This window comes from Pagrus major, chromosome 23 (assembly GCF_040436345.1).
Source record: "Pagrus major chromosome 23, Pma_NU_1.0".
Classification (NCBI taxonomy): Eukaryota; Metazoa; Chordata; class Actinopteri; order Spariformes; family Sparidae; genus Pagrus; species Pagrus major.
The window spans coordinates 2,228,430-2,244,539 of record NC_133237.1 but is presented as its reverse complement, the minus strand read 5'-3'; the positions used below and the strand labels follow the sequence as shown (position 1 = coordinate 2,244,539).

The 16,110-nt window shown below is 41.6% G+C and overlaps 1 protein-coding gene across 1 annotated transcript; it reads left to right on the top strand.

Annotated features, from left to right (window-relative positions):
- The first annotated feature begins 2,298 nt into the window (after positions 1–2,298).
- slc16a6b (solute carrier family 16 member 6b) lies at positions 2,299–13,799 on the top strand. Its single transcript, XM_073495354.1, has 6 exons — positions 2,299–2,605; positions 7,086–7,333; positions 8,779–8,922; positions 9,689–9,817; positions 11,126–12,046; positions 12,133–13,799. Exons 2-6 carry the CDS (start codon positions 7,102–7,104, stop codon positions 12,405–12,407), a joined length of 1,701 nt encoding a protein of 566 aa, XP_073351455.1. The 5' UTR covers positions 2,299–2,605; positions 7,086–7,101; the 3' UTR covers positions 12,408–13,799.
- The last annotated feature ends 2,311 nt before the right edge of the window (positions 13,800–16,110 follow it).

Genomic DNA, 16,110 nt, shown 5'->3' with positions numbered 1-16,110 from the left:
AAGAAAAAAGTCATTAGCTAAAGTTAATATGTCTTCAATCCAATTGAAATAATTCTGATAAGAGATTCTGACTTCAATATTTGTATGGTTTACAGTGGTTCCACCCACTGTGAAGTGTCTAATCTGCCAGAAATATAAGTTTTTTTTTCAGACTTTATTGAAAAAAATACAATGTGGGTCCATCATATTCTGATTATTAGTGGAATATCAGGGTCTGTAAATATCGTCTCAGTAGTCTTCTAATCTTCTTGAATGAAAAATTGAAAGCTGCTGGAGCAAATGTGTATGAAAAGGAAAAAAATAGCAGAAAAGTGATGCTACTTCTGCAGACCTGACCAGATATTATTTAAAAAATTTTTTTACTGGTTTTGTAACAATCAAGAGTACATAAAAACATTTGGAGTGTTAACACCTCTCTACAATGACTATCACATGTAAAACAATTATATCCTATACAGCTTTTTTGTTCTGACATCAGCATGCCAGTGTTGATTGTCAAATATTGATTGATTAAAATATTTTTACATCTTGGATTTTAATGGAAAATTGCTACCATGAACAGACACCCATTTGGAAATGAAGGTATTTTTATAGAAACTGTCTGCAAGACAGATGGAGATGCAGTCAACATTTTCCCCAAGTTCTTACATGCTCCATAACTAATTATGATGCCTGATTTTTCACGTTGCAACAGGAGTCCAATCAGATTTCAGGGCTGGACCTTGTATGGCCACCCCTTAGACACACCCCTATCAAAGTGAATAGTAGCCTACTCCAGGTCAGGGCAGTCTATACAGTCCACATTAGTCAAAGGATCAGTCCCAGCTCAGCTGAGAGACAGGTGAGTCATTTATAAATTATACAAACCTCACTGGCTAAATTAATCAAGACATTCGTCAATATTATGACAGATGCACAAACATAAAATGACATCAAAATCCAGGGTATTTATTCTGAAAGGGTCAGGCAGTTTGCTCATGAAATTATTTAACATTTTTGGTCAAATTCCACTCATGTAAGAACATAAATAGTTCAACTAAGAGACACCTAAATCATCTCATGATGTTTGACTCTTGAACACTGCTCTGGGAGTGCTTTTACATGCTCTGTGGCCACAGCACAGTACTGTGTGGAAGTGTGGCACAGAGATCGCATCATTTTAAATATCTACGATATATTAATACGTATTCTGCTGCCAGAGTAAGTAAAGAGACAGATTATTCCTGGCTTCATTGTTAAGGCCAAGTCACGAGTTGACAGAATTAGATTGTTTTAAATGCTTTCTGTGGTGTTGGTGGGAGTTATCAACATTGTGTTTGTAGAAACTATTTATGACAGTTTTCACGAGCAGATGTGAAAAACTTTTCACAATCAGCCCATCTGCATTCTAGTAGCTGTGTACGGGAAAGGCACAGGTGTGTTGAAATTCAAACTCAGAAATATGTATTTTTTCCATAAGTGAATAAACAACCTGTTCTCAGAGGACACACACACACACACACACACACACACACACACACACACACACACACACACACACACACACACACGCTGACACTTCAGGGTGGACGCTTCCTCTTGACTGGAATAAACCCGTTCATCCCAGCCGCGCGCCCGGTATACACATGTGCTTCTAGAAGACGGCGACGCGCTGTGGCTGCATTCACGTCCTACGATAAAATGAGTAAAAGTAGACTTCTGCTCGCGTGAAAATGTTGTTAACGGTAGCTTTGTGTGTTCACATCATTCAGCATTCATAGCAGCTTTCACTTGGCAGAGGAGTTATTGGTGTAAATTATTAGAAATATTTAGCCTTTTGGAGCAACTCTTTATAAGCAAAAACCTCAGCTGACACAGGTTACAGGCCTATTCAGGCGCGGTTTTTACGATCTGTACGGAAACGCAACATCAGAGAGGGGGCGGGGGGTAGGGGGCAGAGAGAGGGAGAGAGAGGGAGCGAGAAAGAGCGAGAGAGGGAAAGAGAAAGAAAGAGACAGAGAGAGAGATAGGGGAGAGAGAAAGAGCGAGAGAGGGAGAGAGGGAGAGAGAATGAAAGAGACAGAGAGAGAGATAGGGGAGAGAGAAAGAGCGAGAGAGGGAGAGAGGGAGAGAGAATGAAAGAGACAGGGAGGGAGATAGGGGAGAGAGAAAGAGCGAGAGAGGGACGGAGAGATGGAGAGAGAGAGGGAGAGAGAGAGAGAGGGAGAGAGAGAGAGAGAGAGAGAGAGAGAGACTCACGAGGGACGCCCCTGCGCGTTCATGAGGCCGCGGGATTTGCGCGCGTTTGAATACCGGCTTGAGCCGGTAAAGAGCTGCCAGGAGAGACAGGAAATAATTGAGTGAAGACAAAAGATGCAGCCGGCTGTGATGGAAGGAAAATAGAACGACGCAACAGCGGCTTTACTGACAGCTTGTTCATTTAGCAGAAGCAGGAAGTGGCTCGGATATTAACATTTTAAAGAAAGAAAGCTTTTCTACGTAAATTGTTGCTTCCTCCAGCCTCGTCAATAGGCCTGTATTACATTAAAGCCACAATGCAATAAAGACGAGCTAATAAAAGCGGCTTTGCTACTGCTGGAGGCGGCTTCTCCAACCTCTGCTGTCGGTAAGTCAGATGTCAACCTGGCGGCTCAAGCCGGAGGATGCTGTCAGCCTGAGCTCATGTGGGGCCGCGTCAGCTGCTGCGCTTTGTAACATGAAAACTAACGTCTGCTAATTCTGTGGTGTCTGACAGTTAGCCAGAATACATATTGAATGATTAATTATGTTACTGACACATGAATAAACCAGTTGTTAGCCAGACAGGAAGGCAGGCACGCAGATAAATTGTCCACCGTGAGAAATATGGGTTCTCTCTTCATGTCTGTATGAAGTAAGATCTGGGATCAGAGTTAACCCAGCAGTCATGATAAGTAGCTGTTAGTGCTGGCTGTCCCGCTGCCTGTGTCGGTGGGTAGGACACTCCTGGGCTGCAGTACACTGACATCATCCCTCCTCCTCTGCACTGCGGTGTGCCCTCCCTCACAGAGGGGTTTCCTTTATTTTGTCTTTGGGCTCCTTAAGTTCCAGCCATGGTGCTCGTTGCTAGCTTCTCATATAACCTATTGAGTTTGAATTCCTACATAATGGTAATTTGGAATGAGGCAGTTCCATGATGTCAGTTTCTGGCAAAGTGTGACATCTTTTCATTGGAAATCTGAGTCAAGCAGTATTTCAAAGGTGCACTCTGTAGTTTTGGTGAAGAACTGTTAATGAGAAGAGAAAGATCTTCACTGACAGATTTTTTTTAATGCCTAAACAATAGGGGTGGGCGATACTGCAAATTTTGGCATCGATCCGATACCAAGTAATTACAGGGCCAGTATTGCCGATGCCGATACCGATACTTTTCACTTGAAAATCTGCATGTAGCCTAAATAGGAATACTAATGTTCCTTCAACAGATACACAAAATGGTTATTATATTCTGCCATATTCATACTTCAGGTTTGAGGTAGGCTATATATCTTAATATAAGTATATATTTTTGAGTTCCAGTAAAACAATTAAGATTTATTTCAACTGTCTGAATATATGATAATAGTTTAATCACTCTGCTAAAATTACATCTCTGACCACCAATTACACTTTGAAAAACAACAGTAATTAATGCTGGAAATAACTTTCACTTCTAGAAATTGCTACCTGGATATTGTTGAGGTTTTTGTTGAAAGGCCTCTGTCAGTGACGTCTGTCTCTGTGCCAGGGGTCTGGGCCTAGTGAACCTGAGTGAGCGGAGTGAGAGAGGTGGAGAGGACTGTGCGCATAAGGACTAGATGCTGCGCCCACCAAACTCTGAAGAAATACGAGTGATTTGCTGAACTTATAGAAGAGAAACTACAACAAAAATATCGATCTCATCACGCTAGTATCGATCCGATACCAATACTCACCTTGGTATTGATACTATCGATATTTGGATCGATCCGCCCACCCCTACTAAACAAACTAAATAATCAAACCCTATTTGTTTCCATGACTGAATAAACAAATTGACCTTAAAGGACAACACAATTTCATACTGTTTTACTTTGTTTATATGTGGCGGACCCTGCCATCTTTCTAGCTTCAAACAGTGTTCTGGGACCTTATTTCCATCTGAGAATAGCTTGTTTATTCACTTACGGAAAAATACATATTTCTGAGTTTGTGTTATTAACACATTAATTTTGTAAATATTAAAATTCTGAGTTTGAATTTCTTCCCCTTTAAGGCGGGTAGCATAAGCTGCACACGTCTGTGGGCCATGACATAAATGTCACTAAACAAGTTCAAGTAGTCTGAGGTAAAGGAGAAATAGTATCAGACAATATCAGATAAAAGCTTGACACATTGTGTTTGGGATCTCACAGGTGTTTGTGTGTGGAGAGCCAAGTGTTTTAGGCTCTTATAGCCTTGTAATTTTGTGTGTCTAATTAGCTCATGTTGTTCTTCCTGGTCCCAGCTGGTGACTTTCACTCAGTGAGAATTCCCATGGTGAAAGTTTTTTTCTTGTTCGGAGGAGTTCAGAGATGACCTGACGAGAGAGATGAGGGAAACAAAGCCTGTAGCAAAAGAATATAATTTATTTATATTTAAGTGAAAATATATTTTAGAGGAAACTCAAAATTAAAGATCACTGCCCTCTCTCCAAAGAAGATAGCATCAACAGATCACACAGTGCACAACACGAGTACAAGGAAACTACTAACACGCAGCAACTGCTGCCACTAGCGTCAGTGTGAGTCAGGCTTAAAAGCCCCAGTCCTAGATTGGTGAGGGGGATCAGGTGGGATCCATCACTCACTACTGGCAGGAGGGGCAAGGGGGCCAAACCTGGAGAGGAGAGGACAACACACAAGCACATCCACAGCACTGTTGCTGTAACAAGTAACTGTATCTGGTATTCAAATAGTTCAAAACATGAAACATTGTCTCAAAGAATCAATATGGACTTTGCAACACCCACATCAGTCAAAGCTGAATGCCTGAGTAGGCACAGGGTGGCACTTCAGATTTAGTTTGACATTCCTCGTCAGTCCTGTGGCCTCAGCTATGTGTCTCTGCGGCTTTTCAGCTTGACACAGCAGCCACACCTTCAATGATGAAACATCAGCACTGCCTTACATTGTGCTGCTGTTGTCTTAGTGATATAACCTATGTTCTCACAGCCACACAGTCATTAGATCCTAGTGGAAGTGGAATGAGTCAAGGGTTTCAAAATATTTTGAGAAATCATTCTGAATACTTAACACGTTACGCATTCACCACACCTTTCATTTACATGGACGCTGAATCATTAGAGAACACACGTTTCCTCTTTTTACTGCTCATTGCTCAGTCACACAAACTGTATGTCACAGTCCAGAGCACATTCTGAAATGAGGAAGAAAAGGTGGCCAGAAACAAAAGTCTAACAAGACTAAGAATGTGTCAATATAAGATTTTATCATGGATTGGGATAAAAACACTCAGGTTAAGTTAATTGTGGTGAATTTTCATCATCAGGATATCAGGATGAGTGACTTTTGAAAAGCTGTCTAGCTCGATAACTTACAGTCCGTTTGATTTTCTGATTTATTTTGAATGGCCACGTGGGGGAGCCACATCTTTCCAGTGAGTCCAAAATCCTAAACCGGTCACCATGGCTACAGGCTCTGCTTGCCCATTGTGTCTTCAACAAAAAAGTTCAATCTGATGTGTGAAAGTATATTGGATTTAAGCATTATTGCGATAAATGTCATGTTAAATCATGAATCTTATCTTATTTTATCTATAATCTTATTTTATCTAAAATGAATTTTTCATATCGCCCTTTGTCTAATCAGACAGCTCAAAACAGACTGAGAACATCTTCATGTGGGACAAAAATGACTTGAACCACCAACACTCCTGTTTGATTTATTGTGGCAACACCACCATGTAACAGTATTCTATTGTTTAGTGTAATATTGAGTACTGTGTCCATTGCAGTACAGGACAGTTGTGGACCAATTCTAGAGAAGTTTCATAGCCTTGAGAAAACATTATTCTAAATCTGATGCTGAGACCTTTAAAGTTGAGAACACTGATCACTGAGATTTCAGACCAATATGCAACATCTTGATCACATTTCCATGTCCACATTTTGATCCAGATAAAGGTGCATGCACACTGAATTAATGCTTCCAAAAACTCCATGAGTTACTCAGCATGTGACCAATAAGGTCCATATATAGACCTCACCTGATAAACACTGGTGTGGGTTCCAGAACAAGCCCTATTATTGAATTATTTACAACAAGAACATATCAATACAATGTGATCCAACACATCAGTATACTGTATCTGCACACATGGTAAAATAGTGATTAAAAGCTTCCACAAAAAGAGGACTTTGCCATTATTCACCAATGAAGTTGAAAAATGTTAGTACACGAGCAATCAAATCTCCAATGTGCACTAATGATTTTCATCAATGAACGAGTCAAACATAGTGGAGGACAGACAAGATTTGGAAAAAACAATGCCCCTTGCAAGCTTTCAGAGCCCAAGGTGATGTTTTCAGATGTCTAGTTTTGTCTCACTAACAGGTCCAAAACTCAGAGTTTCAGTTTACTGTGATATAAACAGATAAAAGTACCAAATCCTTACGATGGAAAAGCTTAAACTACCAAATGTTTGGAATTTTTGTCTCAATAATGACGATCAATGACCGATTGAATTATCAACTAATGGTTCCAGGTCCTGTTTAGTCCTTGAGGAGGTGCAGTGTTCATAGTATGTACAGAATATTTAACAATGAATCAAATGCAAAATGGAAAAAAACAATGAAAGACAATGAAGTGAATTGACACATACATTGCAGCCATCAGGGCGTTTTTAGCCTCGTTTAGCTCATTGTTTTGCTTTTAGAGCACATTTAGTGTTTAGTCCAGTCTAAGTGCTCCTGACAGCTATGTTTACAGCAGCAGCAGCAGCAGCAGCAGCTGTGTTTGTCTGTGTTTGTCAGTCTGTGACGGAGTACTTCTGCCCCCAAGTGGACAAAACAATGAACACACTGATGTCATCTCTGTGCCTCCCTCCAGGTGACCTGCTGTAGCCATGAGGATGCTGAAGTCCCATCATTGTTTGGGTCCAAATGTTTACCCAGAGGTGCCTGATGGCGGCTGGGGCTGGGTTGTGGCTGTGGCCTTCTTCTTGGTGGAGGTCTGCACCTATGGGACCATCAAGAGCCTTGGTGTCTTCCTTCAGGATATAATGGAGGAGTTTGGGGAGAGCAACAGCCGAGTGTCATGGGTCATCTCCATCTGTGTCTTCATTTTTACCTTCACTGGTCAGTCACTTTCTTCCTGCCCTGTACACTCTCAGTACCACCTTTGTGTACCAAAAACAAAAGGCATTTCATGTCAGAGTCTACATAACAAACAGTAAAAGCAACTGTAGGATAAATTAAAGCAGAAAATATTGTTACAAAGCATTAGTAAGTATATTGCAGTAACTTTCACTCATGCATAGGGTTGCAACGGTATGAGATTTTTATGGTACGATAACCATCCCAGAAAAGATCACAATTTCAGAGTATACGTTATTACATTATTATCATTATTATCATTATTGTTGTTATTGTTGTTGTTTATGTTATTACTATCATTATTGTTATTGTTCTTGTTTATGTTATTACTATTATTATTATTGTTATATTGTTGTTGTTTATGTTATTATTATTATTATTATTATTATTATTATTAGTATTAGTAACAATGGCCCTTAAAGGAATAAAAACTCAAGGTTTTTTTGGTTGAACAAATGCTTGATTATAATTTCACAAAATATTATGTCCAGACAGACATTGTTGAAAATAAACTTGAAATATATACATTTTAAATAACAGTAATATGGTAGAATTCAAAACCAAGCAAATACCAGTGGTATGTTAACCCTCAATTTCCATACCACAGTATTAAAACTGAAATGGTGTATCACTGCAGCCTTACACAAGCACATCTGATTAACTACCCAAATTAGATTAAGCAAGAGTAAATAGTGTTATACTGCACAGATTTCTGTCCTATTGGCAATTCATGATGTTTGCATTGTATGCATGCCATGTAAGTCCAATAAGCAGAGTCATCAGTCTGAATAATGTGACAATTATTAGAGATCTTCAGGCAGACAGCAAACACTGAAAGTTTACTGTGATAGCAGAAATGAAGAGATCATTACACATAGCAATACGTCCTTGTAGGGCTACAACTAAGGATTACTGTCATTACTGCTTAATCTGCTGATTATTTTCTCAGTTAAATTATGAATAATATAAAATGTGAGAAATTGCCGAAAATTTACATTGCAGTGTTCTGTAGTCTAAAGTGATGACCTCATGGTGTTTGTTTTATCCAGCCACCCAGTAATGTTACTTTAATTGATGACCAAAATGGCTGTTGGTTGGACATCACTCTGGAAAGTTATGACAATTTTTCGAGTCGATGATTAATCAATTCCTCGTGAAAATGTTTGGCAGATTAATCCATAATAACAATAGTCATTACTTGCAGCCCTGAAACTTACTATTACCCATTTGTTGCAAAGCAGCAAAACGTGGACTAATCATCCTCAATCTTAGTATGAATAAACTGCCTACAATAACTGTGCATCATCCATAAACATGTACAGTCACCAGTGCAGACATATTAATGTCTGCATCCAGTCTGCACAGTAATAACACACCTGATGAGTTCAACACTGTAGTGACTGTACTATCTTCCACCCTCACCCCAGCCCCCCTGTCCACCTTGCTGAGCAACCGCTTTGGTCATCGTCCAGTGGTGATGATGGGAGGCTTCCTCATCAGCCTGGGAACCATCACCTCCGCCTTCACCAGCTCCATCAAGGAGATGTACATTACCATCGGCATTGTTTCAGGTACTTCTCAAACTAGCCAGTATCCATCAGCTCATCCACTCCTCATCTATCTATATGTGTATGTAAATATCTACTGATGTATCCGTTTGTGTGTGTCTTTGTGTATCATTGTAATATACCATTTACAGTGTGCTCCCGCAGATGTGCTTGTCTTGTCTAACAGCCTGTAATGAAATAACTAAAGGGATTCCTAGCAGTGTGAACAACAAAGTGTGAACCAATCTATTTCTTCCAGAACTGTCCATTGAATGAGAGGTGATGAACCTCTTCTAAACAACATGCAGTGAGGTCTACCCCACTGTCTTAACTCTCTAGGAATGACTGGCAGAACAACCAGAGCACGAAAAACTGAAGCAGCAAACCTTTTCCAAAAACACTAAATTCCCTTTCAGATGAGTATTGATGGAACAGGAGGCTGAGGAGGATGGAATAAATTGACTGAATGAAAATAATGGATTGAATGATGAACAAATTTGTGAATGACTTTTGTAGCTCTCCTACTGTGATTACCATGTCTGCCTCCTGCCTGAAATGGACCACAGCTAACTTGACGCTCCCTTCTTCTCTCTCCCCCTGTCTCTCTTTTTTTGTCTTTACATGCATTTTGTCTTTCAGCAGCAGCTGTAACAGAGCTGAATCATCTCACACAGCCTGCCACCTTTGACAAAGAAGTCACCTGACACCTTGATTTTGACCCACCCTCCTAGCCAGCTTTCCTACCATGCGGGCCAGTCGCTGTCATGTCCCCCGTTTTCTTTGTTTACAGGCCTCGGCTACTGCCTCACCTTCCTCCCTACCATCACCATCCTCTCCCAGTACTTCTCCAGACGACGAGCCCTCGTCACCTCCGCTGCTTCGTCCGGAGAAGCCTTTGCCATATGTGCATTTGCTCCTGGTGAGTGTTCAGTAACAGAGGACAGTTAGCTAAGAAATAAGCATAGTAATTACTTATTGCTGCCATTATGAAGTGGAACTATTATGGGGAATAATAATAATATTGACTGTGAAAGCCTTATGTAATATAGGCTATACGATAATAACCATCATTAATAAATGGTACCTTTATAGTACTTAAACATTAATAGTTATTTCTAATGTTAATAAACCTGTACAACTGCTTAATAAATGGTTTATAAAGCATTTAATTGTTCATTAACACTATTAACTAAAGCTTGATTAAATATAAATTTACCATTCATTAATAATGGTGATTATGAAGTATTACTAAAGTCGTAACTCACGCTCCACCTACCAGTTTTTTCCAGGGCGTTCAACCGTATCTCGTCGGTGGATGGAGTTTGCTCAGTTGTCATAGGGATGGTTTGGTTATCATTTCAAAGTTTGGTCATGTGATAATATAACATCAGCAGATGTTGGTAGACATGGTAGAATTGGTTATGGCAAGTTTACACAACAAGATTTTTATCCCTGATCTTTGGAGGCTGCTTACAAAAAGAAGCAATAACAACATGTGTGAACTGTTTAAAGACCCAATCCAAGTCCACAGGATATCCAGCTGGTTAAATACCTGGTTGAGTCGCAGATAGGTCATGAAACCAGGTACGAGCTCCAGCTAATGAGAGCAGACACTCCTCCCCATTCTCCCTCTCTGCTCTGCTGTTATCTACAGCAGCGCTCTGTTTCACTGTGTAACAGTAAATCCTTGCTGAACCACAGAACGAGCAGGTTGTTCCACATTTTTAGTGCAAAAATAATCTTTGCTGTGTGCGCATCATGCTGTCGGGTTACCATTAGCATTAGCTTGTTTATTCACTTGTGAAAAAAAAAACACATTGCTGAGTTTGTATTACTACCTCATTAATATTGTAAATATTAAAATTCTAAGGTTGAAGTTCTTCAACAAAAGAACAAAACTACAGTGCGCCCCTTTAAAGATGAACTGTATGGAGTGAGGAGTCGAGCATTAATCAGCTAATCTTGCTAGCATTGTCTATACTTATTGGTTGTTTCACTGTAATCTGCATAATGCAGCTCTGTGGTGCCACACCTGCTTTAATGTATCAGAAACTATGTATGCGTATTCATTTTTGTGTAGTCGTGACTACTGGCCAATGTGGGTATGATGATGACAGAGCAGACTCTATTTGCTGAGGGAGACAGTGAGATGTGGTTGAAAAGCAGAAAAAACTAGTAAGTGGACCTTCAGTATAAAATAATGACCTCAGCTGTCCTCTCTCCACAGCCTTCACTACACTGAAGGGACACATCGGCTGGCGCTACTGTCTGGTTGTCTTTGGCATCTTACAGGCTTCTGTAATTGGCTGTGGGCTTCTCCTTAGTCCAGTCATTATAAGGCCAAAGCCTGTAATTGAGGACAATGAATCAGATAGAGAGCCTCTGTCTTTAAAGCAGCTGGAGGCCATTTACAAGCTGGAGAACGAACAAACCAAGACTTCCATCAGCTCAGGAGCGTCCCAGGGCTCTGAGGACTCAGGTGTCTCCCTCTCTGCTTCAAACGGAGACCTCCGGACTGCAGGAGCTGAAGCTAAGGCTCTAATGGAGTTTGGAGCACAGGACATAGAGGGCCAGGAGCCGTCACTGTCCACACCTCCCATCCCGGTTGAGGAGAAGGATGAGGGCGAACTAGCAAAGGTAGAGGCGGGTCCTCTCCAGCCCTGCAGCCCCAAACTCCTGGACTTCTCTGTGCTTAAAGACAGTGCTTTCATCTGGTATTCCCTCTTTGGCTTGTTCGCCACGCTGGGCTTCTTTGCCCCGCAGCTCTACATCATCGAATTGAGCAAGAGCCGGGGAGTGGAACCCAGCATGGCCTCCTACATGCTCTCTGTGATGGCTGTGGCTGAGATCTTTGGCCGTTTGTCTATTGGGATGGTGTTGAACAAAGTCCGCTGCAGGAAAACCTTGGTGCTGTTGGCCTGTGTGGTTCTGCTGTGCCTGGTGCTGGTGGCCTTCACTATCGTATGGGAGTTCTGGGGCCTTGTGGTGTGCAGCGCCCTCTATGGCTACTTCATGGGCACCGTAGGCTCCACTCACCTCCCCATGCTTGCTGAGGAGGACGTGGTGGGCATCGAGAAGATGGCGTCATCTGCGGGAGTGTACGTCTTCATCCAGAGCTTTGCTGGGCTTGCAGGGCCCCCACTCGCAGGTACTTTACTGTATAACTAATCTCTGTTTTCACTCATCAGTGAACCTCTCTGCAAATCCTAACAGCTATCTCATCTGTCCCTCCAGGTGTGTTGGTGGATGTCACACAGAACTATGGTGCAGCCTTCTACTCCTGTGCGGTGGGCATGGGCCTCAGTGCCATCTGCCTGGCTCTGGTTGGCCCTGCCAAGTCCGGCATGTGCCAAAGACAAAGCAGAAACAAAGAGAAAGGCAAGGGAACAGAGAACGTGGAGGAGAACATCTCTCAGGACAACGACCAGCAAGACTTTTTGGAGGTGGACTTGGATGACAGTCCAGTGAGACGGGCTGTGGAACAGGAAAATGCTGTTAATGTAATATAATATACCACAGCATGACATCACCTCACACCCAATGACTCACCACCAGGCCCAACAACAAATACAGATGCACTGCGAGAGGCTGAAGGACTGTCTTCACAGCTGCTGCTGGTTCCAAATCTCAGGTGTCACTCTCACATTTTGACAAGCTTGAAGTTCACTACTACCCGGAAAGGTAGCAGTCTCTCCCAAAGGCACATCCATGCTGAGCACATGATGTCTCCCCTTCGCCATTTAACACATTTACACAGATTTCTGTTCCATCTGCTGAGGACAAAAACGTACTTTGTTATTGTTTGATTTCATTTTCAGCTGGATTACCTCTATCTCAGGAAAGAAGTGTTGTTGTCATGAATACTGAAACATCATGAGCACCAGTTTGATAAGACAGTCATGATATCTGCCTGGAGACTCTGCGACATCATGACTGTGATGTGCTCGTTGGTAGTGGCTCATGCATCGAAGCTTTTCAACAGCTTGTTCACTCGTGTGGAACACCTGCACCTTGTGTTTTGTCACACTCAACAACCATGTAACAGTCACTTCTGCAGCAATGTCTAAAGAGTGAAACACACACCTCGTGGCTTTAAAAATGTAACTACCCTTGCTAAAGGAACAGCAGACAATCTACCTGTATACATCTGAAGCATGGAGAATGGTTTCACTACCGCTAAAGCTGCAGTTTGTACATACACTTTGTCTCCTGTCTGATGGTCTTATGCACATGTAATTGAATTTAATTTCGAGCACTATGGAAACTAAAGCAATACTGCAGCAGTGTTCACTGATCCTTTAGAATGAATGAAAGAGCTCCAGCATGGTCTCTGTACATGGAGCCTGTGTTCTATGATACCGGGGTTTGTGGGATTAACTCTGCATGAACCTCAGAAACTTACCCTTCCTCAATCCTGTACTGCTTTAGGTAAAAGTCTTGACTGTATATCTATTGCCATGTTGTCATGATCCTGTTGACAGACTGTAGAATGGCCTTGTGACAAGCAACAAAACTGAAAAGCAGTCATGATGCAATAGAAGAGCCTGGTTTACAGTGATTTCTTTCTATGGCTAACTAAAGAAAGTGTGGGACTAAAGATGGTCATATACACTTATATGTATGCAAAGGTGTGAAAGACAGATTTGACAGGAAGTATCTCCTCCCAGAGCCCCTCCTGCAGCCTCAGATCGTCTCCACACCCACCACAACATGACAACCTTTCCTTAATAATCACTGTATCACCTTTATTTAAACTGTTTATACGATGATTTTATGTCCCTTTTTAATAAAACTTTTTCATTTTTTTTTTTTATTTAATTGCGTCATGGGCAGGTCCCTGCCTTTTGAGTTCTGTACTTCTTTCATTTTGTATTTTCTAAATAAAATCTCCTCCAAACTTGGATCAGTTTTGTATCTGTTGTTCAAGTTCTCAACTGATGATGCTGATGTCCATAAACAAACTGTTTATTCCCCTGTCACTTTGACACTTGAGACTAACATGATTTTAGGCAGATGAAGGGAATTCTCATTCAGCTAACATAACTCTTTAAATTCTTACTTACCATTTCAGTTATCTGAACTACTACATAAATAAGTACTTATACAAATAATTTATCACATTTAGGAAAGTGACTCATACATACATTCATTTCATTCATTCATTTGTCACGATGCTGAAACTTTGATGCAATACCTTTAAAAAGATTTAACACTCAATACCATGTTCGATACCACAGGGAAAAATTGACAAGCTGATCTTGCATGGCAGCCTCTGCCATCAGTGTATGAATGTGTGTGTGAATGGTTGAATGTGACATATACTGAGGCTGAGTCCTTACCCATGGGTTTGATACCAGCCTGGGCGCTTAGCTTCATGTCATCCTCCCTCTCTCTCCCTGTTTCCTGTCTTTCCAAGGCTGTCACTATCAATAAAGAAAAAAATTAAAATACTCAAAATTACTTCTAGGGGAGGCAGGGCTATATAGGCACTACAGTGGTGCATGAGTGAACTGAGATGTAAAAAATGACACTCACCCCTGCAGGCGGTCTTGTGTTCTTCCTCCCTCATCCAAGCTCGGGTCTTCGACCAGAGGCCTGGGAGCTTGAGGGCAGTATCTCAGCTGTTCCTAGGCCTGCACTCTTCTGGACAGGAATCTCTGAAGTTGTTCCTGGAATCTGCTGGAGCCAATCTCCCAGTTTTGGTTTCACAGTCCTAAGTGCTCCAATCACCACAGGGACCACTGTTGCATTCACTCTCCACATCTTCTCCAGCTCTTCTTTCAGCCCTTGGTATTTCTCAAGCTTCTTGTGTTCCTTCTTCTGGATGTTGCTGTCACTTGGGATTGCTACATCTATCACCACTGCCTTCTTCGGATGTTTGTCCACCACAACTATGTCCGTTTGGTTAGCCATCACCAGTTTGTTGGTCTGCATCTGGAAGTCCCACAGGATCTTGGCCTGGTCATTCTCCACCACCTTTGGAGGTGTCTCCCATTTTAACCTAGGGGCCAGCAACTTGGTTATGGCGCCCTGCCTGCCTGCATCTTACAACCCCCTGTTATGTGCTGGATTGTCTCAGGAAAATCTTTGCACAGCCAACATTTGGGGTCATTTCTGGTGTGGTAGACCCTGGCCTTAATCGATCTTGTGCTGAGCGCCTGGCCTTGTGCTGCCATGATCAGTGCCTGTGCTGTCTTTTTCAGTCCAGCTTTTCCCAGCCACGGGAAAATCGGGAAAATTTCATTTGCTTGAGGGACCCCAAGGTACTTGTAGCTGTCTACGTCTGCTGCCTTCTGGTAGTTAAACCCCTTCATTTTGGATCCTCTTTCCTCTCTTCGATACCATCCGACCACACTTATCTAGTCCGAATGACATCTGATATCATTGCCGTAGATCCTGGTGATGTGAATCAGTGAGTCTCGCTCACTTCAGGCATACAGATATATGATATATATATACTGTCTATAAATATATATATACACATATATATCAGATGTAGAGAGCTACAAGTACCTTGGGGTCCCACAAGCAAATGGAAACCATGTGGAGGTCGCTAAGAGATTGGAGGGGTGATGAGGAGGGATCCCACCAAGATCAACCATAACCAAAAGAGTTGTGTCTAACAACAAATCAAAAACATTTTGTTGAAATCCCAGTCAGCTCAAACTTAACGGACTGGTTCTTTAAAGGGGCACTCCACCAATTTTACACATAATGTTAGTTAAGCTGTCATGGGAACTGCTGTGTAATGCCTTCTGTGGCATTCTGAGAAAATAACCCTGATGACTCCGCCTTGAGACTTTAACTATTTGACACAATCATCCCAGCCATTCATTCAATGCTACTAACAGTAGTAGAACAGTGTTCTCTACTGGCTGAACAGCAGTTGTGTCTCAGTCTTTCCATGAGCAACAGAGAATGGGCATCTAGTAAACTCAGAGACTAATTTGTCTTAATAATGTCACTGATGCATCTGAAACAATGGGCTCATTTTGTCACAGTTGACACAACATGACACATGATGGCAGACACAAACCACTATGGTCATCTAAAACAAGTTACGTGATAATGGGAAGTGGCAACTTTTGTTGCATTTGTAAAACAATTCAAAGGATTTACTGACTACAACCAAAGCCTTTCTTCTTCCTCACTCCTGGTGCATTTAAACATTTTTTAAACAATTAATGTAACTCTTCAGAGACTTAAGCTTCA